Source organism: Thunnus maccoyii, chromosome 1 (assembly GCF_910596095.1).
Source record: "Thunnus maccoyii chromosome 1, fThuMac1.1, whole genome shotgun sequence".
Classification (NCBI taxonomy): Eukaryota; Metazoa; Chordata; class Actinopteri; order Scombriformes; family Scombridae; genus Thunnus; species Thunnus maccoyii.
Window position 1 is genome coordinate 14554339 of NC_056533.1, and position 25225 is coordinate 14579563.

General features: G+C 38.8%; 1 protein-coding gene across 1 annotated transcript; it reads left to right on the plus strand.

Moving 5' to 3' along the window:
• Nucleotides 1–1399: 1399 nt before the first annotated feature.
• LOC121898485 (AN1-type zinc finger protein 3-like) lies at nucleotides 1400–21730 on the plus strand. Its single transcript, XM_042413596.1, has 6 exons — nucleotides 1400–1812; nucleotides 9569–9609; nucleotides 10509–10697; nucleotides 12515–12580; nucleotides 15206–15409; nucleotides 19589–21730. Exons 1-6 carry the CDS (start codon nucleotides 1730–1732, stop codon nucleotides 19741–19743), a joined length of 738 nt encoding a protein of 245 aa, XP_042269530.1. The 5' UTR covers nucleotides 1400–1729; the 3' UTR covers nucleotides 19744–21730.
• The last annotated feature ends 3495 nt before the right edge of the window (nucleotides 21731–25225 follow it).

Here is a 25225-nt window from a genome sequence, read left to right on the forward strand (position 1 = left end):
AACAACTCTGTGAAAAAAATGACATTTAATAAGTGTATCAAAGGAAACAAATGGCATCCTAGGACATCATCAATATGGAAGCCATCCATAAACATACACTAGACAAAGGTCTTGTCTTATGGGTGGATTCAATGTTTGAAAAATATAGACCCATTTCACGTTTTCACATTAGATGTGGAGTAAATTGTACTAAATACCTGGGAGGTGGGTGTGGGGAGCCTAACTGAGTGTAAGGGGTGCACACTTTTCCCTCTGTCTTATAAGAAAAACAATGTCTCTAGCTGTAAGGCTCATGCTAATGTGCTGACATCAGCATGAAGATTAACATACCGACAGTTAGTATGTTAACAAGCATGATAACAACTAACAGCAGGTACTTTGACTTGTCATAAGAGAAAAAGATAACAAAAAACACCTGTGCTTTTTCACAGGTCATGTAGGTGTTGTAGTAAGTCATGTCAGTGTGCCAGGATGCACAATACAAGGGCCCTGGAACTACCACATGCACCTCAAATGAATGCAGCCATTATTGTCTAGTGAGAAAGGCGTATTGGATGTTACCTGCTGACTATTAACATGTAATGTTTTGCATGTTAGCAGGCTGTTAGCGTCAATATAACAGTACAGAGGCTGAATATAATTGGATCATTAGTTTTAGATTTATGTTGTCATAAACTGTGTTGGATAAGTAGTAATTCTGACCTATTTATATTGGTGCTGGATGGTTTATTCAACAAAAAGCACAAAAATGGTTGAGCAGTGGTTCAGCTAGTGCTGCCAATCAATCTAAGGGGAAAACTGCATTTAATAAGTTACTTGCAAGAATAGGCCTTCATTTGAGCGTGTCATTCTGTCAGATACTGTAGAACATGACAATCGTTTGTTTTTTTTCTCACTACACACATTTTGACAAATTGACTTAGTTGTGCTTTTTGTTACAATGCCCAATCTGACAAATATCTATTAGGTATGCAGGTCAGGTCACAATGTTGTACATTTCTGGATAATCAGCCTATTGCACACCTGTTACTTCAGAAAGAACAGTTTAGAGTTATTGCATAGTTTCTACATATAGAAAGGTGATAAAACTGATTAAATATGTTTCAAATATATTTAAAAAAAACATGTTTTCATAATTTTGTCTTCTTAGTGTCCACTTTGTTACTTAAAATATGCCTGCATGTTGTCAGTGTTGTGGCTTCCTCCAGTAGTTGTAGGATAGCATGGATCATACCATGTTAACTCAAACTCATGAAGTCCTCAAAATCTAATATTTATACCCAATCACGTATTGAGTTTAAATGACGTTTTACTAAAAACACTGTTTGAAATGATTACAAGTGTAGTTTTCTATCACCTTTTATTCAGCACAAAGACATCAGTATAACTTCTGGCTGCCCAGGTCGCTCTACACCCCCCTCCTGTCTGTCAGTGGTTTGTTCCTCACTCCAGCTGATCGGCCCAGGATCCCCCCGGTGACTCTGTCCGTCTGTGGCTGTGACAGCTCCAATGTCTCAAAGTCGACTTAAACTGTTTTAATTCTCCGCACTTTAGTGGCCGCTCGTGTCGGCAAATCGTTCCTCGTCCGGTGAAACTTTACAGGATTATCCGGCCGGGGCATTGAAGCTCTACTTGTCAAAGGCAGGAAAAATCTAAACGCAAATACGAGGCCCTCACTCCGTCCCCGGATTCACCTGCTACGCGGAGAGCCTCACACGGGAGAGCCGACATGGGGGACACGGGGAGCGAGGGCAGCAAGCCTCCGAGCAACGTTAACGTGATACCCCCGCGCTGCCCCTGCGGTTTCTGGGGGTAAGACCAAAAACAAATGTCAAACGTCTCTCCTGTAGATGCTTTCTTTCTCTGCCAACAGCTAGCCGAGTCGGTAGCCACTAGCGTTAGCAGCTCAAGCAGGGATGAGCTGCTCTCCTTGTTATTACCCCCTCCCCATTGTTTTGTAGCATTTAGCTGCGAGCTAACACCAGCTGGCCTCGGTAACCTGCTTGTAGAGGCAGGGAACAGGTAAAGGGGTGTGGGATAAAGCCGACGAGGTAATGTGACAGGTGTGAAACCACAATCAAAAATGGCTGGTTCAAGAATGCAGGTATTATGAATCAGAATCATGTTTATTGGCCAAGTATGTTTACAGATGCAAGGACTTTGACTCCGGTTTAGTGGCTCTCAGTGTACTGACACAGAATAACAACACAAGAGTCTTCAGATATATACTCAAGGAATGACTATATGCACGTGAAACCGTTTCTGTGGACTGTAAACAGGATATAAATAGTGCAAAGAGGTGAAGAGTGCAAGGAGTGATGAAATAAAGCCTGTTCAGATATACAGAAGTGAGTGAAATGTATTGCACATTTTGTATTTTAGACTAAATAAATGTATATATAATTTTTAGGCACAGTGGGTGAATGAAGCAGTTGTTCAGAGATATCACACTGAAATAATGTTCAACCATTAACTGAACTTCGAGGCACTGAAGACTTTATCAGTTATAGTTTGCTGACAGTCGGGTTACATGGTAAGATATTGGCTTTATTAGTTGCACAAAATGACAGCTCAACTGTTGGAACACATTGACACTGCATTGTTAGTACAGAATTGAGCTTAAACTGTACAGGACAGTTTTTCCCTTGGAAGGAGGAAAAATGAATGATTTGGAAGTAATCTCAAAATCTACTGATAGGATTGTGCAACAAGTACATTTTAATGTGTTATTGGGGCTTAACTTTTGCTTAACGTCTGCTTTAAGTGACTATATATGGTCCTGTACAGTATGTTTCTAGTGATAATTATTCAAAATGTCACGTGGGCTGTACATGCATCTGTCAAAACAGGAAGAACATGCAGTGACACGCAGTGGAGTCAAAAAGATATTCATAACAGATGTATCACTGCCCTCGTGTTGACATGTGTGCATTTAGTTGTCATCTAAATGAACACTTAAAGCTCAATATATTAAAAAAAAACGAAAATAAAGAAGGAAATGTAGAGATCTACAGTAGCAGTCAAAAGTTAAAAAGTAAATGGATATAAATCATAGTGCATTTAGTTTGAGATTAACTTAGATCTAGTTTACTATTTGAATTTGGTGGGCCAAATCAAATGTTGTCATCCCTCTTTAGATGGGCCTTACTGTACTATGTTGTAAATGTTGGGGGCACAGCATGGCTGATTTGTTGAAATTTATGAATGATATTGGAGGTCAAAGTTGAGGTGAACGCTCATCAGCATAGTTGTAAAAGAGTGAATGAAACTTGGAACCCAAATTGAAATATTTGTTTTTACCATTATTATTCATATAAGCTGTGAGAGCTGTTTTAATACTTCAAAGTAACACCTTCACTGTTCACATATTTAAAAAGTGATATGCTCTGTGGTGACAAGCCACCCACTGAATGGTTGGATAAGCATTAGAAAAGTGCAATCTGTCACCAGATCACAACAAATTTGATTTTATCAAATCCTTTATTGAATCTTATCAAGAATTCTTAACAAGTTTACCTCTCAACATTTGCAGATAAGTAAAAGCTAAAATAATAAGGCTACAACTCAAAGATATCTAATCACTTCTTGTTGGCTGTGAAGGCAGAAAGTCTTCGGTTTTTGTGGCAGCCTAATTAATGTTCATAACCCTTTCTCTGCAACCTGAAAATAAGATGAGCAGCGTAATATATGAAATGTTATTTACATATATGACTCATTTAGTTTAAACAGCTGAAGCCCACTGTGATTCAGGAGCTACTTACTCTAATTACTGAAGATCCTGATTCAGAACTATGAAACGGATCAGATTAAAATGTTGACATGATATAAAAGTTTAACTGGATGATTCTTAAATTGACGTGATGTGGTCAGCTGATCATTTCTTTAGAAAAAAGTTGTCACTCTGTGAAACTACAGAAACACACAGTCCTCTTGCTGTCGTACAGTGGTGTTAAAGAGTGATGTGTCTTTTCACTCAAACAATCTTCAGCTGAATACAGACACAAGCTGCAGAGAGCACATTAACCAGAGAACAGACAAACTTTTCAGTTTAGCTGTTGAGGAATTAATGTTAATTAGCTACAGCTGATCTAATGTGCTGCTGGTGATGTCTGTCATTTTAGGCAGAGATGGTCGGCTAAAAATAAGAAGCATGCTATGTTTTCTATTGCTCCTTGCAAATGAAAAAGAGTGGGGAAAGATAAAAGGTTTGATAAGAGACTCGCTAGTGTGGAAACTGACCGAAGTATTTTGCAGATAGAGATCTGGATCTAAAATGGAACCAGCTATCAGAACTAGGGCTGAACAATTAATCGAAATATTATCAAAATTGCAATAAAGCAAAGTGCATTATCCAAATCGCAGGAGCTGCAATTTTTTGATAAAGGTAAAATGTGTTACAACATACCATTATTAATGAAGCATTGTGGTGCTACAGAGATGCCCTGACTTAAAAATCATATCCTCCAGACTTAAGGGACCATGCTTGTTTGGTACAGACCCCAGCAAAAGATCACATTGTCGTCATTTGTATAGTTTTTTCAGTGAAAATGAAATGCAGAAATGACCATTTACACTAAAATTACTTACGTTGCTCATTGCAATCGCAATATGACTTTATTGCATATTGTTCAGCCCTAATCAGAACCCATCCCTAGCAGAGATGGTATTTTCTACAACCATTTAAAATTCAAAAAATGCTTTTGTCATGATGGACTGATGATCAGAGTTCAGCGAGGTTCCAGACATGTGTGCAATCGGCACCAAATATCATGGTATCTTTATGTCAGGTGAAGCCATAAAATGTTACAGTATCAAAACAAAGCACTAAGACATCCATATTTGCTCATATAGGTACATTATTCTCTGCATTGAATAGAGATTTGTGCCAATTTTTCTTTGAGCAGGTCCACAATTCCTTGGTACATTTTAGACAGGATGTCACAGTGGAGCTGCCACGGTATTGAATTTTTTTTGTTACCGCACAAATTAGCAAAGCCATTCAAACCGTCTCAGTAACCGCCATATATAAAAATAATTTAAACCTCAGATGTCAGAAAATAAATGGTTCCTAAGCACTGTATTGGCCCGAATATAAGGCGACCCCGATGATAACACGATCCCTCCTTTTCCAACAGCTGTTTTTGGAAAAGTACTTTTTGAATATAACTTGCATCATAGTATAGTTACACACTCTCACACTCTCCTTACAGGCTTTTGGAAGCAGTCAAAAATTATTTTCTCTGGCAGTTAGCCTTTATAAGACTGACTGTCTTTTTGAGCTCCTTATCATCTGTGACCGTGGTATTTGGCAGCTTGACATATTCCGTTTCTGCAGTAGAGACATCGGAAGACACTTTGGACTTGTCTTCACTCGTCATGAATTTATTTCCTCCATGGCAGAAAAACACGTTACACCAGCCTTCAGAAACTCCTGCATGTTAAACTGGACTAACCAAACACTTTTAGTGCTGACTGACTCTGACACATTTACTATACACAGACTTTAGGACAGTCGCTAGCCTAGCAACATTAAGGCTACAAATAACCCATAATACAACACTCAAAGTAGGAGTCGGTTTTACACTAGCACTTTATACATTCAAAAAGAATGGACCCCACTTTTTTAGAGGTATTTCCAGGAAAAAAAAACCTTTCTTATATTTAGACCAATACGCTAAACTTTTCTAATGCATTTATTCCTGTAGTAGTCTATTCTTTGTAGCCTCTATAGTTTCAATGTCTATCTTTATGTCTTATGTCTCTAAATGTCTTAGCATGTCATTCGTCATGTCATTCTTTATGTCAAGCCTCAGAGAATAACTAATATCTCATCACTTGAGTTGCTCAGTCAGTGGTAAAGCGGTGTGATCAGCTTGATTGTGCGGTGGGTGTGACGTGATTGCGTCACCTCAGTGACCGTGGCAGCTCTATGTCACACTGATTACTCATTTTTCTTTCACTACTGTTAATACTGTAGTATCAGTCTATCTGTCCTCAGTGTGACAAATTATTGCTGCTGAATTTTGTATTGGAACTACTTTTTACGCTATTCTTACTTAGAATTCATATGCAGTAGGGTTGAGTAATGTGATTGAATTGTCAGAGACGACATGTGACTGACATTGAAGATGATGTTTGGACATTGTGATGTGAGAGCTGACTTTTAAATCACTATTTTTTTTTAAACCTAATTAATCATAACTGCTGTCAGTCACAATATTGGCCCGAATATGAGTCAACATTTGAAACACAAGTATCTTCAGGTTTCTTTGCACTCACTTCTCATGTATCTCTTTCTTCCTGTTTGTCTCCCACATGTGTCTTTCTGCTCAAATGTGTTTGAAGAGACACATTCAGTTGGACCATGTATGGTTGTGATTGGTGCTCTGTGGCTCATTATCCATAATTGCGTCTGGCATGTAGTAAAAGATGTCAAATTAATTTTTTTTTTGTCCTTTTGTTATGTCCCCCTGAGAGTAGCAAATTTGATTTTCTGAAAGTGATCTTCAACAGGGGAGGTAAAGAAAGAAGGGAAAAGGACAGGTTTATTCCCCCCTTTTGTTCACGTTTTCTCAATACGGCATCAGATTGGTGTCTCTGGGCCTCTTAATGATAATCTTGCACAGAGCATGCTTCAATAAAATAGAATTTTAGATGAGTCCTTGTCCAGCTTCATTAAGTTGTTGACAATAGTTGACAATAGTCATGTTGTATCTCATGCGCACATTGTTCTTTCCCTAGACCGACACCTATTAACTGCTAACTAACCGGTTAATTTTTAAGAAAAGTTGTGATGTAGCTTTCGTTTGTGAGAGCTGTGGCAGTAGGCACAGCTATGTTAACAATGCTAGCCATCCTAACTAGCTGCTAGCCGCTGTGCTGATTGTCTCTTTGTATCTGCGGGGTGGTGCTCCTGTCAGTGTCAGAGCCTCTGCGTGAGACATTCAGGTCGGTAAATGTGTGTTTTTAAAACACACATTTACTGTACTCACTCTCAGTCCTGCAAGTTACCAAAATTTGGCACTGATTGAGCTAAGGTGAATAATGTGAAGTAACAAGTTCAGTACCCAAGCCTAGTATGCAAATTAACCTATAGACCGGCATGCATAACCGGTCAAAAATATTCTCTGTGGCTAACCATTGAACCATTGAATTCCAGTACATATGATAGCCTTGTATCATAAACTTTGCATAGATGTATGCAAAGTTTCAGAAATATAAGTTGAGAAAGGGATAAAAAGCAGATGGAAATCATTGCTGTTGGCTGAGGGATTTAAGAACTCTGACAAATGAAGGTGTAAATCTAGATTGCCTTAAATTGGTCCCGCCCACTCATGTATGTCTTTGTCCAGAGATATTAAAAGGATAGTTACCCCAGTAGAAATGATATAGCAAATTCTCTATAAGCTGACAAACGCTGTCACAGTATTGTTATATTTGCCGACCCTATGATAAGGTGTGTCAACTAAGGGACCAGACCTTTGATGTGCAGATGTGTGCACACTCCTCATGCTGTGTTTCTTGTTTTAAGTGAACTGTGTTGGACACATGAGAAACAAAAATTGAACACTGAATACTTAAAAATACCTTAAGAGTAAACTTTCTGTGCCAGAAAGATCCACCAAAAACCCCATCGCCTAGCCCCAAAGTTTGTTCACTGCGCTGTGTTGCCTTTGTGAAATCTTAATAAGCTAGTTGTTTTAAAACTATTCAGATCAGTGTTCTTCCCAGACATTTTTCTTTCCAGGTAGAAAAGAATCTTGCATATTTATGCCGCTAAATGCCACTTACAAAGCAATACAGTTAAAAGCTGATTCTGCCACATGGGTTGTTGACAAACTGTCTGAAGTTATTTTTCCATTTTACTGCTTATGTCAGTAGCATTTATATTTTCCTCAAAATGTGTATCAACCGTTCAAGCCTTCACTCCTTTGTGTCACTCAAACTGAATCACCAAGGTGACAGAGCCCATCTTCCTGTCTCTTCCAATCAGATATTCTCATTAGTAGCAGCAGTGGGCCAACTATGAAATTGACTGATTGTGTGCACTCTGCTCAAACTTCACTCAGCTTAACAAGCATGCAGTCATTTCTTTCCTGCATGTTTTTTCTCACCCCTTTTAGTTTCCTTAATTACTCTGTGATTTGATTACCTCTGATTTGTAAGGTTGGCAACGGGAAATAAATTGTTGTTGTTTACTCTGTATTGGCTTCCTCCCTGCCCGTGTCTCATGATGAGGTTTGTCTTCTATCCATACTTCCTGCTTCCTCCTTTTTCTTTTATACTCAAGACAATGCACCAGCGGACTGACAGACAGCCCTCAGCTTGACTGCAGCTGACCCTACATTTAGAAATGGGGACAAAGGTGTACACTGAACGCCCAAAATAAATAGAATATGACTGATAGCGGCGACCGTCACGCTCAGTGCGCAGACAGTAAGGACGAGGGCTAGAGAGGAAATGAGAGGAGCCCTCTGAGAGGAAAGCCAAAGCCATCTGTTGTGAAAGAGGTGTGCCACTGAAATCAGCAAGGCTTCACTGATTAACCCCATAACAACAGCTTTTTGGATCAAAGATCTTTATCCCTGATTTGGACAGGGAAGGTATGTTGCCAACATACAGGCTAGGGGTCTTCACATTTTTGATTGGAAAAACAACTGTTTGATTGCAGTAATGAGCTGGTTACTTCCACCAGGAGCAGTGTTTGTTAGCTGGAGTTGACAACATTGACCTTGACAATTGACCATTGACCTTGACCATTATATATTGACAGTGACTGATGGTACCATGGTCACTGCATGCTACAGACAGACAGGAAACAACAGATGTGCTGCATCTAGTTAGTCTTAAAGCTGCATGAAATATGATGAATATTAGTTCAGTATTACCTGCTTTTACCTCTGGTTGGTCAACAAACTCATGAGAACAATATCTAGTAGAGATGCTTGACTTTCCTCCTCAGCCACTAGTCCATTACATTACAGCTCTCTGTAGGTTTGCAATTAGCACACAGTCAGCTTGTGTGAGTGACTGACTCTTTAAATTATGCAGTCATTTGAATGAATGTGAACAAAATAATTGTATGATGCAGGTTCAAAATTAAAAAAAAAAAGATCAGTTTTATTTTTGATAAATCATGTGTATAAATAGTCATTTTTCTTTCCATTTAAAAATTTTGAATTTCTGTTTGTTCTGCAAGATTTACAGAGATCAAGCAAGGGATCAAAATAAAAAATCACATCTCAGTTGATACAGTCTTTGCTATACAGACTTTAAAAGTCTTATAGCATGGCAGCTTTTGATTTAACTGAATAATTTAAAACTGTAGTCTGGATCACACTCTGCATTTTGAACTTTTCTTCATATCAGAATCCCAAATGAGAAATTAAGTCGGAGTCTGAGACTTGGAGGTCATGGAGATGTGTTGTTACTCTTGCCATGTAGATGTCCACCAGCAAACGGCTCATTACACTTTTGCATCCTTCTCCACCTTTTTTTTGGGAACCCTCATACAAGCACATGACTTATTTTATTAATATGTTTTCTTTCCTCTCTGCTCTTTTCCCAGGTCGAGCAAAACTATGAATCTGTGCTCAAAATGTTTTGCAGGTAAGTTCTTGTTCTGCTGTGTGCTTGTTTGGTTTGCTGATCTTGTGTCTAACATTGACCTTTGTGAGTCGGGGGGTGAGAGACTGCCTCCGCTGCTGTAGCTGTCCTGGACAGGCCTTGAAGTGACTGAGGGTGGAAAAAGAAGTCTGAGAAAGAAAAGAGGGGTAAAGTGAGTAAAGTGTTACCGTCACCCCTAACTCTGTTACTGTACAAATTGTTATAATTTTAAGAAATTATACTAAATTTCAAACTATATTTTTGAAATTATCTGGGAAATAATTTGTATCCTATAGCTATGTCCAACTGGAAGTTTACATTTCTGTTGGTATTTGCAACCATGAGGCAGTTACTATTTTTGCTGCCTCTTTTCACCAATAAGGTGAGAGATTTTCTTTCTTAATTCAGTACTCTAAAGAAACTGTCAACCAGGGGACATGGGCAATCTCCACTATTTATATGCAAATCCTCTCACTTAATCCCCTTTTGGATCTGACTATGGGAAAACTTGTGGGTTCAAGACTTGCGGGAAGAAGTTTTGGAGGTATGGGACACAGCTTTCTCTAAATTTCTCAAGTTTTAGGGTGATTCAGTACGTGTAGCCAGTAAGTCAGTAACAGTAAGTCTCATCAGAGTATTTGGTCCCTTCTCATTTAGGCTATAGTTCATTCTCCAACAAAACCAGTGACAGAAATTTGAATAGAAAATTATGTCCATTTCCATAAGTTTTGAGCAGAATGGTGTCAGTGTGCCACAGTCACTTAAGGTAAAATCCAGTTAATTTGAACACCTGAGTTCCCTCTATGCCACACCGAGTTAACAACCGCTTGATCCTGTAAGTGCAGTCAAACACGTACGCACAGATGCTCAAAATGTTTCACCATTTGACTTCTTTTTCAAAGACATACAGAAGAAACAGCCAGACAATGATTGTGCCCCAAAAGCCTCCTCAAGCTCCAGCAACAGCCAAGCAGACATCTTCTGTAATGAATCAAACAGCAGCATCAGTCAGTCCCTCATGTCGATGTCTAACACATCAGAAGAGCCTTTGCCAGGAGAGACAGGAGTGACATCTCTACCTGCTCAAGATGGTAAGACAGCTGTAAATTGCTGAGAAATTAATTATATTGGGTTTTCTTTTCAGCTCAAATGGTGAGGCCCTCTTAATTATTTCACATCAGTGAATGACTGGCTCCTTCCTCGGTTCATAGTTCATTGAAAGATACATTTTTGCTCCCTTTTTCTTTGAACTCATGGAGTGTGGAGCACTCCCACTCTAAAAGGGGAAGATGTTTGAAGTATTGAACTTAAAGGTGATGGTAATATGGTCTGTCTGGTTTGTAATGCTTGTCCTAACTATTGAAGTAACGTACTGTATGTCTGCAAATTTAGAATGTACAAGCCTTAAATGTGCTGATCAAAACCAGAGTATTGTAGTTTTTAGTCTAGGGCATCTTTCTGTAAAGGACTGCCACTAGTTTCTGCCAACTGAGGCAGCAGCTGCAGTGCCCCTGTCCTGGCTATATTTGTCCTCATGGCACAGATAGAGGGAATGATAGGAAAGGGTATCTATTCAGAAGTGAAGGTCTTAAGAGGACACCTGCAATTGCCAGGGCATCCGTCATCGCTATACAGTGACAAGGTTATTTGTGGAGGCCGATGCAGGACACAATAAAGTGGCTACCAAATGGATGTGCGGAACATGTGAAAAAATTTCCACACTACCCTGGTGCCTCTGTTACAGCAGGAGTTATTTTAGTAATTTACACAATCACATGATTAGTGCAGATTTTTTTTTCTTTTATACAAAGCACATCATGGAACCAGCTTGTAATTTACTCACAAACTGGCAAAAAAAAGTATCAACTGAATATGTATCAACTCAACTGTTCTTTATGACTGATGCTAAAATATAACTTGTTACATGAAATGTGTTTGTTTAGGCTTGTGACGAGTCCTTTGCCTGATAGTCTGAACACAGCACTCCCAGCTGGATTTAATATGCATTACCATACATTAATATTACTAACAGTGAATAAATAAAACCACCTGAATACCTCAGGAAAGGTCAAGGGGGCATGACATATGAGTTATAATAAACAGGGTTGCACTGTAAATATTTAGAAAGTGAAATTAGTGCAATTGCATTTCTAACATTAAACTTTTTTAAGCAACTTTTAAAACATCAGGTGGATGATGTATATATTTTATTTTCCACCCACAGTAAGACGTCTCTTGGCTGGCTTCAGTCGGCATGCGAACACGCTGCCATCTGCCCTTTACAGACATCTATTATATTCGCTGTGAAAAGAAAAAAAAAAGCACATAGCATAATAAAGGATTACACACACCCAAGTCATGGTCTTTTCATCCAGCTATAGTGTGGAAAACGTTACCGGAGTATCTGAGCAACCACCAGAAGATTTCGCAACAGCTTCTGTCTTCAGGCTGTTACCATTATAAACTCTGTTTACCATTATAAACTATGCAAGACAAGGTTACCTTATGCGTGACCCAATCTGTCAGTCAGTTGCAGTTTACCATTTTTTACACAGTTGTTTGGCTTCCATATTTTCCTCTATATTTTCAAAGTGTGTATGTGCTTGATTATGTTAGAGTGGGTGAATGATTTTTTGGACTTTTTACACAGTTTACAGTTGTCTGCTCTATATTTATTGTTGAATTATTTATTGCTCTATTTTTATTTTCATCATAGCCAAGAGACATTTTATTTGGTTGCTGTTGTACACCTGTGTGATTTTTATTATTGAAATAAAATCTTCAAGTCTTGAGGTCTATCAGGGAGAATATAACTTGAACTGCAGTGTTCTCATCCTGTTTTCTCATTCTGTCCTCCTGTGTTTTCTTCTATTTTCCTTCTCATCTTCACTGTCTTTCTCTTTTTCAGAAGTATCCAGCACAGACACAGTCTTCAGTTCACTCTCCACTCCCACAAAACGCTCTTTTGACTCAGGTATGCCTCAGCTAAACCACAACAGTGTTCATCGTTGGGTTTTGCACTGTGTGCTTGTCATGTCCACCGGGCCCAGCAGCACCAACCATGTAGGATTGATCCAAATTGGCCAGGTTAATTGTTCTTGTAGGGGAAACAGCAGATGGAAGGATATTGGAGACAAACTAGAGCATGTCTGCAAGAGGGTGCAAATGTAAAGCCAATCAAGTGGTTACTAGAGTGAATGCTTGCTATGCATACATGTGTGTCTCAGAAGGATGCTCTACTTGTGTCTGTATGTGTGATAGAGATATGATGAGCTTCTGAACTATCTCTCCCTATGTTTGCTGGGAGCTTTATAGTTTAAAAAATTTCCTTAAAGATCCCCTCCAGACATATTTTAAGACATATAAATATATTCTGCTTTGAATAATTATTTATGTCTGGTAAAGTTTTTCCACCAAAATTTAGTTACCTATTTAGAAATTCTTAATATTACATCTCCTCCTTCTCCCTGATTAAAAATTCAGAATCTCTGAATATGTAAATATCTTTGTAAAAAAAATATAGACTGCTAGACACAAGATGTGTTCATTCTCTGTGTTTGTGTTTTGGATGGCTTCATGTTTCCACATTGATTTGTGTAAGTTGCATATTGCACCAGGATCGGCTTCCAAAATAGCTGTGATGTGCCAAACCCTGCTTGTAGGACGGCCCCTTTAACTTTAATTTTCAGTGACCACAAAGACACTTTCCCCCTTCAGCAGATGAATGTGAAAACAGCCTTTAAGTGTCAAACTCTGCGCATACATCGTTCTGCACAGTGAAGAACGACTGAGCTGAAAAATTGAAGGAACAAGAAAAACACATTTCTGAGTGGAGTGGTACTTTAAAGTATCGAAACAGCTGCTGTAAACAGAAGCATTACTGTCAGAATTAATTAAAAATGAGTTAAATGAGGTCGACATCTAAAATACCAGTAAACCTCTTCTAGTGTAACTGTCCCTTCATTGTGTTTTCACTGTTAGGTGATATCTAACTGATGTACTGTATGTGACACACAGCTGGCTGCAGTCACACACCTGCACACTCACACATGACTTAAGACAACAGCAGAGTAGGCAAGGCTCAGAAATGGTGAGTGAACATGTTGATCCCTTGTCTGATGCTGTGGGATCAAGTAAGCACCATGCCATAACACACACACACACACACACACACACACACAGCATCATTTAAACACTGAGGTGTGGCTGAGAAAACAATTTCTCTAAATGTGTCCCTCTGTATTTCAGTGTAAAGCCTACCTACACTAGGTCTTTTGAGCAAGCCATTACACGCCTAAATTAATTTGCAGTGCAAATGTCTTGGCTTCAGATGTCTTTTTTTTTTTTATAGAAAATCTAATTTGAGAGTTGTTGACTCACATTTAAATTTGGTATTTCAGTTTAAATTGGCAGCAGAGATTTATGAGGATAACAAAAGGCAGGTGATGAGGAAGCAGTCTTTTTTTTTCCTCAACATGCACTTGCACATGTACAGCTAACACACATACTCACAGACGTATAGGGATCGATGGGGCAAGCAAAGGGGATCTGGCTGCTCAGCTTGGCCTAGTTCTCAGAGATTTATTGAGCGCTGATCTGCATTCGGCTGGGCCAGGAAAAAGTCTGCAGGATTGATGAGAAAAGCTGAGTTGAAATTCCAGCTGACCAGTGAAACTCTCTACAGGTGCATGCTCTTCCTGTCTCAGGTGTTGGCTTGAATGTAATCTAACGTAGGGGAACTATTCATCTCTAAAATGCCTTTTATTAACACAAAGAGGTGTTTTTTTTTGTTCCAGTTTGCCATCATCAGTTCTCTCCCACTCACAGACCTCACTAAATCAGAGGTGATGTCTTTATATATTAAATGGAAGTTGTTATGGAGCCTATTATCGGAGGTATTAAGTTTTCTCTTGAAATTCTGGTAAAAGCTGCAGTCCTGGACACACGCTAGATGAATTCTTTTAGGATTATTTTGTGGGTAGGAAAGTAATAAGAAGTGGGGAAGTTTTGGCTGCAAGAATATTGGTAGATTAATTATTTAAATGCATTTCTAGCAGGTCGATTAACCTTCACTTGTTTTTATATCTGTCCGCAGCAGAAGGTCTATTTGCCTGCTGTAATTCTGTATAACTGATTTGACTGTTTCAATTTCTGCTACATGATGATCATTAAATAATATAAAAGTATTATTTTGCTTGATATCATCATTACAGGTCTTATTTATAATTAGTAGTCTTGAATATGCGAGACTTATAATACACATTTTGGATCTTACAACCTTATATTGTCTGCTTCAGGTGAGAACGGTCAGTCTGCTGAAAAGGAACATTTTAAATTGCCATTAATCACCTCATTTTCAGTAAAGAAATACCTTTTGTTGAACAGTATAGTATAAACATGGGATGTAGATGTGTAATTGCGTAGTAAAGACAGGTTCGAGCCCAATAGAAATGAAATAAAGATGTCTAGTACACACTGTTGAGCTATTAAAGGTTTTACTATTCACTTTCTTACTTTTTTGTGAAAAACCACAAAATGTTAAACTCAGAGGTGAAATCATTTTTTCCCTTTCTGTTTGTGTGTGTGTGTGTGTCTCCAGCCTCGGAGTCAGAAAGTGACGTTTCTCCCGACAAGCGAGCGAGAGTGGGCGAGCTGCCAGAGGGTGAGGAGTCGTCATCATCATCTTTGTCCGCATCATCATCCTCGTCTCGCAGTGGCTCCAAACAGCGGAGTCGCAAACGTTGCCATCGCTGCCAAACCAAACTGGAGCTGGTTCAGCAAGAGCTGGGTTCCTGTCGCTGTGGTACGAAGATACAACTGTGTTCACATAAACATATACACTATAACCCCTGAACAGACATACATAGATACATGGACCATACACACACACACAAAAGAGGATACACATGCAGCAGCGGCACTTACTATTAAAGACCACAATCATGTGTCTTTCATCTACCCTCCAGTACTAATGCCCAGAGTTAAACATTGAAAAATTTAAACCTTTAACAAAATATTCATGTCACCAGACACCAAATTTAACATTTTATAGTTTTTCTCTTTTTGGATTCAGTTTAACAGTGAAACACAAAGGTAATAAATGGCTTTTACAATAGCTAATACTGGCCTCATAAATACATGAATATATATTAGTTAACTTGTTTAAGCTTTGTTAATTTTACATCCAGTGCAGTGGAGCACATCTACTACCTGCACGTGTGTTTGTGTGTTGACGGAAATGTCGATGACCAAACTGCTTTGCTAGCCTTAGGGGACCAATACAGAAAGCCTTAATGTTTCACGTTGCACATAAAACATGAGCCAATTACCACGAACACTAATGCAGTTTAAACCAATACTTGGCTTGCTAATCAACTTGTTTGCATACATATTAAAGTACTTAAAAAGTCACAGCTCTTCACTGCTTAAAGACCATCCGCTTAAACCCACGCAGTAATTTCTAAAGTGGAAATTGACTTTTTTTTTCTCCACCATGCGCTACTTAATGCATGGGGCATCCATCCTTAATAGGCCAATGCTTACTATGAAAACATACTTTTTACAGATGGAAGGGGAATGGGTGCAATTATAGTGATTTCTGACTATTGCAGTAATTGTAGATTACTTTGCTAATGGTTCTGCAGAATGTTTCACAGTATAAGCCAAGAAGGTCTGATAATGAGTTGGAAACATGAATGCTTTTCAGATTGTAAATGGGGAAGAAAAGATAGCTCCAGCTGAGTATCTGATCCAATGTTGTCACACTCAGTAGAGTGCTGCTGGTACACAGTGCCTTTAATATTTGCCTTACTAGGTGTTAGAATGACACAGAGTAAAGGCACTGAGACTTAAAAAGCTAATTAAAGCGTATGTATCCTCCTCTGATGTGGAGATTCAACAGAAGTACTTTATTTTGTCTTTTACTTTGCAAGCAGTGGTCCTAAAATCTTTGATTTGAGAAACACTCCTATACCTTTTCCATAACCAGTAACCTGTAATAAAATTGCCTGTATGGCTGTATTTTGTGTTTTGTTCTAAATCGGAGTGGGGAACCAGTGGATTTGGACGATCTGAGCTGAACCTCTCTTAGCTGTTGGCCTACTGATCTGGCTGTACTGTAGGTTGAGCTAATTTGACATAATGTATTCACTCATAGAGTACATTATAATCACATAATGGCTGCAATCCATCTGCATCCACCTTGCCAGAGTGCTGCATGTTGTGCAGTGGCAGTGATGGTGAAAACAACAAAAATAATTAGCCTATTAATTAATGTCCTTACTACAGTAACTGGTTATATATAAAGCATTTCTGTGTGTACCTTTTAAGTGAAATAAATATTTAAGACAGGTTGCATTTAATGTCATAAAACCTTTTGAAAGTTTGAAACTTCCAGTACACATACTGATTTAATTATTTTTCCCAAAAGCGTTCTCAAATTCCTTTATTTCCTCTGAGTATATTGACGTTATAAAATTTAACCCAATCCAAATTTAGATATATATAATTAAAATGTCAGCAATGTGCTGGTGGAAATGTTTGATTTAGGGTTGCTCATGGGAGAATAACAAAATATCTTTATATTATCAATAACTTTTGGAAATGGTGTGGTAAAAGATATATCTTATATCTTATAAGAAATATATCTTAATATATTACTTATCTGTAGGTCCAATCAAGTTTGAAGACCAATGGATGAATGGAAATCTATCTTCATCTATACAGATGATTTTTAGGCAGCTAAACTCGCTTACACATGAATCTTCTTCTTTAGGGAATCATGTAGAGCAGTGGCTCCCAACCTTTTTGGCCTGTGACCCCTTAAAATAAAGCAAAGTCTACCTGGGATTCCTTGTCACATGTTGCATTGTCTACCAATGAAAAATAAGTTCCCCACAGTCCAAGGTTACATCTTCAAATGTCTAGTTTTGTCAGACCAACAGTCCAAAACCCAAAGATGCTAAGTTCATCATCATGTTGGACAAAGAAAAGCAATTAATCATCATCATCACAATAAGCTGAAACTAGCTTATTTTTTCATTTTTGCTTAAATAATGACTATTATTAAACGATTATTCAATTATCAAAATAGTTGCTGACTAATCTTCTGTCGAACAACTAATCGATTAATCGACTAACCTTGCAGCTCTAGAAAGAGGACTTATTTTGTTTTATTTGAATCGCTTTTAGAAGCTTGAGGAAGTAAAACACAGTAATCCACAAGAAATAAAACAAAAATTAGAAGAAAGCTTGACAAAGAAAAATCACAATTTTTTTCTTTATCCTATTCTGTCCTATCATCTCGTGACCCCTTTGATTAATCCAGCAACCTGGAAACCACTGATGTAGAGTGTTACTGTACAGCACATAGCAAATATTGAATGGCTCTATACCCTAGAAGTACACGTCTTTTGTACTTGTATTACACTAAGCGAATGGAAGTAGTTTGATTTCCACTGTTGCCCCATGGTTTGGGGAAATATCTAACAGCTGGTCCCTTTGAAAGGCTCCAATGTTGCACAACTTTTTCTCTTCCACTTCATTGGTGTGCACTGCAATCGCATAGGTTTTAATTGCATAGCAACCAGCTGTCAAACTGGGCTTTTAATCACTGCTCATTGAATGCCAGCAGTGTTATTATGTGTATTAATGAAAGAATTTAAGACGATGAGAGCTAACGAGCTTCTCTGAGCTTAACGAGCCTCCTACAGTGGCAGGGCCTTTTGTTGAGAGTGCTACAGTAGAGACAGAGAGTCAATGAGAAATATTGGTTGTCTTGCTTTGTTGAATGGAGTCAAAAGAGGAAGCTATCAACTAGAATGCTTTCTCTGGTAAAAAACAAAACAAAAAACAAAACAAAAGGTAGTGTAGGTAGGTGAAGGAGATCATGGTATTTAAGGTATTACAACACACACTATCTGTAACTATCTCTAACTACACCACATATAATACTCATCTTCCTTCTGAGGGGGGGGGGGTGTTTTTGAAAATAAATCAGAACCACAGTAGGCTTGTAGAAACCATGAAGCCTATTAGGCTATTTCTTGCAGCTGTTACAGTAACATTCATAAGATAATTATGAACTTATTATGAAACAATTACGAAATTTGAAGTAGATCACTGCATTCGCAGGGATGTTTTAATCCATTTTATAAAATTTAATTCATCAAGTAGGACAAAATTTTCACTCAAAGGCAACGTGATATCAAGTTCACGCATTGTCCTATCCTCATCTAGACACATAGGAGATGTGATCATATACAAAAAAACAAAAGGTTAAAAGTTAATTTTACATGCCAGAATTAAATCCCCCAACGCTCCTTTCAGTACTGTGGCTAGCGCAACTCCGTGAGACGTGACAATACACTTAATGTCGTTCTTGCAAGTCACTGTTTAATTCAGCTCTATGTGCAGCAAACTTCAATATTGAATAGAAAATAATCACAACATGCAACAGCACAGCGTGCTGCCATCATAAAAATAAATAGGCTACATTATGTGCCTACTTGTCAGACCAGTCTTTTTATGGTTTCTTGTGGAGGGGTCATCCACCGTGTGTCGCCCCAGTTTTACCCACATCTCTGCAGGTCCATTTACGTAGCATCACGTAGCCTAGATGCGGTATCATCTATGTTGTCATCTCATTGTTAAGTCCATTTCTGATTTTATTGTTGTTTGCACTATAAAACGTTGTCACGTTGCAGCCTTTAGATTTTTTTTCCCTCACTATGAGGGGGATACATTTTTGTCCCCTCCGGGGATAAAAATAACTCAGCAGAGGCAGGGATATTTAGACCAGAGGAAGGGAAATCCCCACCATCCCCCCCTGGCAAATCACACCCTGGTCTTATGTCTTTCCTTTTTACTTTTGTATAAATTGTAATGGTTTGAAAACATGTCTTCCAGTAATATGTGCATTTGTTGAACTTAGCAAATTAACCACTCCCCCTCTCTTGCACCCACATCCCCACCCCTCCTCTAGGCTACGTCTTCTGTATGCTTCATCGGCTCCCGGAGCAACATGAGTGCCTGTTTGACCACCTGGGCCGTGGTCGGCAGGAGGCCGTCCTCAAGATGGTCAAGCTCGACCGCAAGGTGGGCCGCTCTTGCCAGCGCATCGGGGAGGAGTGCTCCTGAACAACCGTTCCCACAAAAAGAATCTCGGTGTTCAGACGGTGTCTTAGCACTAACAGGGATTTGATTTTCTTTGCTTTCTTTTTTTTTTCTTATTTTGTTTTTCAGGATTTTTGCAGGTTTTTTTGGATACAAACCTGCTCTCATTTATTTTAAATTATGCTTACTTTTTTTCAATCCCACTGTTACCCATATCCAAGTTGTTTTCTGCTTCTGTTGGCTTGATCATATCCCTGCTGCTAAGACGCCTTTTGGAAAATCCAAACCCAGGAATAAGAGAACAAGAAAGAGCAAAGGAAATATATTCTCTTTTCTTCACTTTTTTGCAAGGCCCTGACTACAACAGTGTGAGTGGAGTAAAAATGGATAAATGGATGAGGAGAAGAAATACTAGGCTTTATACAAATATTTCTCCAGGAAGCCAGTTTAAGACTATATTCTTTACCTCAAAAAGAAAAAAAAATTTTAAAAAAAGAATGATGAGGAGGCGGAAGGGATGGTTACCCTTTGTGTTCACTTTTGCTTTGGCAATGTTTATAGACTGTGCTCTTTACCTCAAAATCAGACAGAGCTGCTTTCTACTCTGCGCCAAGCATGGACTTAGTGAAGCGAACCCAGCTAGCCAGCGTCAGTTGAAGTCGGTGTCTTACCCCCAGGCCGTCCACCACCTGTAATCCCGAATCTTTAGAAACACAGACACCTGGTAATCATCCACCTCAGGATATCAAAGCCCAATGTTAACCCTTCCTCCCTCCAACTTACATCCTTCTCTTTTCCGCTACAGGACACTTTTTTTGCCCCTTTGGTTTAAACATTGTTTTGAAGGTGTTTCTGCTTTACCGAGGACACCGCTGTGGACGATGAAACTGGCATACTACTGTAAGCTCAAGTTGAGAATTTGCAGTGTGAGCCAGACTCAAACACATATTGTGCTGGTGGGAACAGTGAGCTGGTTCTTGGACTGCAGCACGGATCTGTCTTTAACGTGGGCGTGTGGTTGATCAAAACTTAATATGTTGAAAATTCTCTCTGTCTTCCTCTTTTTGTCTCAGTCTTTATCTCCTTATTTTTGCCAGCCCTACCACAAGGAGGCATTTCCATTGTCTCTCAGAAACATGTGGATTATGTGTGTTGGATGTGACGAGACGGATATTAAAACGTGCTTATGATTTGTAAGTCTGAATTGTACACATTACAATACCTTTGAAAATACACAAACACTCGCTCTTTTATGTTGTGTATGTGCTCAGCTGTTCATATCGAGCACAAGCAGGTAAAAATCAAACATTGCTGTACACTTGGAGTCACTCAGAGGTTCCTGTTTGGGATGGTGATGGTTTTTATGGTTCGGGTCTTTCACAATGTCTTAGGCCTTCATTTCAGTTATCCATATTTTTAAAGGTAATTCTTGGCACTAGCTGTGAAACAAGAATTTGTGTTCTTGGGTTTTTCATTCCTCTGTCCAGTACTTAAATAGTCCTCCACACTTCACCACCCCATGTTTTGATTTCCAGATAGCGTGATGAGCTCACATGCACCCTCCTCCTGCCTTTCACTCCCCTTTTCTCATCTGTCCCCTTATTGATTGCTCTATTTTTCTTCCTTATTTCACCCTCTCTGTCTTCCCTCCTCCCTTTTTTCTTGTTGTAGATGAGGGGAAGAGGGCTGGGGTGAGCGGAGCCTTGAAAGTTAAAATCAGCAAATAATTACTTTCCAAACGTTTTCCTGGTGGACTATGGGAGACATGAACAGAAAATGCATAATGAATGAGTATTCTGTATCTTAAAGAAAACCTTATTTAACCTTTTTGCTTTTCAGATTTACTTACACTTTAGTGTAGAGCTGCATTTTTTTTGGTTGTTAAGATGGTATAAAATGGGAAGATGAACCTGGAAAATGCTATATTTTGTTTCCATTACTTAACATTTTGTTTTTCCTCCAACTTTTTCTTTTACCAAGAAAGAATAAACTGGATTAGACAAAACGTGAACATGTCTGCTGTACTTATTGATGAATGGAACGATGATAGATTGTTTGAAAGAAAGACTGTTATAGTCTTTGTTAACATAAACTGACTTGATCAGTTTTATTTCATTTTTTTCATCCACTCTGGTTTGTTGTTGCATGTTTGAGATCAACGTACATACCTATAAACACGATGTGTGGCTCAATGCATGTAGATGTGAAGTGAGGTTATGTATGCGTGTGTGAGTCAACAGTCGACGCCTTCTTGCAGCATGTTGCTGGCTCTGTGCCACGTCCTGCCATTTTTTTTATAGTGATGTAAATGTCTGTTTACTGCTCACAGAGGGCTGCTATAAAGCTACTCTCATTTACTTAACAAATCTGTTTGAGTGTGTTGATGCGTGCCTATGTGTGAGCATGTGTGTTTGCTAATGGACAATTTTAACTAAAGAGGCTTCTGATGGCAGCGATGAGTCTTGTGGGCCGGCTGCACTAATTAATGCTGTGAAAGAAGAAAACATATGTAGCCCTGATCAAAAGGCATCTTCAAATGTTGAAGTTGGCTGGCTTCCAGCACAAACGTAATCTCTCACCCTTCTCTGCCCAAACTGAGCTAAAGCTATCGAAGTAAATGTGAAGTAGTTGTAATCAAAGTTTCTCCTCTGTCAAGGTGGTTGAAACCTTGAACTACGTTGGGTAACAGACTGAATTTAGATCCTTTAAGAACTGCCCTGTGTGTTCTGTGTAATTAGTTTGCATCGTTTTTAAGTTTGACATTCAGACAGCGTTACAGGAGATCTCTAGATGTGTTATTGTTAATGTTAAAAAATACTGATTAACAGTATTTTTTTAATTGGGAAAAACAAGACTTGAAATATATTTTTTCTACTTTATCAATTTGGGTGTCTCTATGTTCTTGTATGTACAAAAGCATGCCACATGTTGACATATAGGACATCAGCATACAGTATATGACAATTCTTTAAATTCAGAGGTCACTACGTCCATATTTTCCTGCTTTGTATTCTTTTAAATTGAATCACAATAGACAGGGGTTTCATTTAATCTTTTAAGTTCCCCTGAGGCTTTTTGGAGCCTCCTTTCTTTTTGATTGCCAGAGTCTGTCCTCTCTATTGTGTATTATGTTGTCTTGATTATATCTTGACACACAGGATGAAGCACAGTGCCAGGATTGGGTGGCAACAGGGAACATGAGATCTGTATTTGCTGGAGGCTGACTAGTGTTAGGAAGGGATTTGGAGGATAAGATGTTGTGGCCAGTGGTAAGTAATCTGCTTACAACTCTATGAACAAGGTGGCTTCCCATTCTCAGTGCCTTGATTGGCTGACATCAGTTATGTACACCACATTTGTATTAGATATTGCCTTTGTCTCTTTTGCTACTCCACATCTCCACTGTTATCACTTTTTCTCTCCTCTTTCCAAATCTCAAGTTTGTGTTGCATGAGTGTAGAAAACGCTGATGCGTTAGTTCCTACTTCAAAAGGCAGGCACCAGTATGATTCAGAGGTTAGAGAAAGAATGATCTCAGATATACAGTAAATGCAAGGTTATGATGTCCAAAGTAAGTGCAGGATCATTCTCTAATGCGTCACAGGCTGTGTTCTATGCAGGTGTTACCCAATCGCACGGTAAACTTATCACTTATCAGTCTTATTAAATACAATGAGCACTTCCCTGCATGTCTGTAATTACATCTGATGCATTACAGTACATCCACTTACGCACAGATGATGCTGCTCCTTCATTTATGGTGCAAATAGATGACACGTACATGGACAGCTGACATCAGATTTCGATATATAACAAAAGATTTTTAATGGAAGTATAATGCTTCCAATTCTTAAAAAAATGCATTTAGTTGTGAATAAGAAATGTTTCCTAGATGTGAGGGTACTTTAGTATGACATTACGTGAAGTTTCAGGAAACCTTTCAAAGTTGTCTTACTCACCAAAGCAGCCATAATCAATATTTTTATAATAACAATGGATCAAGTGACAGTATTGTTTCCAGATGCAGCTGGCAGCTGTTTTCAGTAAGAAAAAAAAAAAAAATCTGATAAATCGACTGCAAGCTACCGGCCCAGAATGAATTGGCAGACAGACAAGATTAGCAACTAGCTGGTAACAGTGGAGCATTAGTCAGATATGTCCCTTGGAAGTTAGTGGAGACAAAAATGCAGAGTTAAAAGGAAAGATAATGGGCTTATCTTCATCAGATGGACACAAACATGACTCCTAATGAATGTTAAAGGTGCAGTGTGTAGGTGTAGGTGCAGTGGCATCTAGCAGAATGGACTTGGAAGAAATGGAATAAAATATTCATAAGTATGTTTTAATTAGTGTATAATCACCTGAAAATAAGAATTGTTATATTTTTGTTACCTTGGAATGAGAGCCTGCAATGTTGTACCACCATGTTTTGGACAAACCAACACTGACTCTAGAGAAGGCCTTTCACAAGTTTTGCGGCCACCGTAGGTTCTCCTACATGCTTGGAAAGGGTGGGGCGGGATATTCAGTTGGTTCACCTGGTCAACCTCACTGCCTCCTTCAATTCTGGTCTGTATCTCATGGATGTGCAAACAGGCAACTACGGTGGCCCCCAAGGAAAAGGCACATACAAATGTGAAAGCACAAAATTTGATCTAAATAAAGAAATTCTACAAATACCAACACATAAAAACACATGCAAAAAAAAAAAAAAAAAAAATGCTGCAACACCAATTGCGATTGCAACACCATAAGTGCTCCTGGCTACATAGGGGGATGTGTTTTGGTATTTGTTGCATTTCTGGATCTTTGAGTGTGTTTTTCTTAATATTTGTGCCTTCACTCTTGTGTGTGTTTTGTCCTTAGGGGCCACCGTAGGCAACTGACCAACAAAATCACCATCTCAGGCTGATAATACGTCAGCATTGTGTTTACAGCTGGTCCAAAAAAAACCAAAAACATTGCAGGTTCAATCAATAAACACTCCAAACACAAATGCACTTCATTCAGGAGTAACATATTAAGTGTGGTAAACTCTCCTTTTTTGTCTTAGCTCACCCAAAACAAAAGTGTCATCAGATGGGTCAACCACGTGCATCTGGTGTCCCATTTAATTAGTCATTCTTGACTTCTCTTTACATTCCTGTTAACTGCTAGAACTTTTCCTGGAGAAGAAATATAAACTAAGCTATCATTAAATTATGACTTTCGGATGCATTCACCAGCTTGCATTTCTGCTGATGTTGTATGTTATTATCATGCATCATGTGTGGAGATATATTATTTAATATTCTGTGAGTGTAACTCCTCACCCAGAGACGTGTGAGGCATAATCCCCTCTCATACCATAGCTAATGACTTCAGCACCATTCATTACCATCAGTACCATCTTTGACCACCACAAACTGACACTATACTGCAGGAGCCTCAGACAGGCGCACTGCTGACATTTGGTGAGGTTTAAGAGGAAATTAGCAGCGACTGCGGAAGATCCAATCCCAGCGTG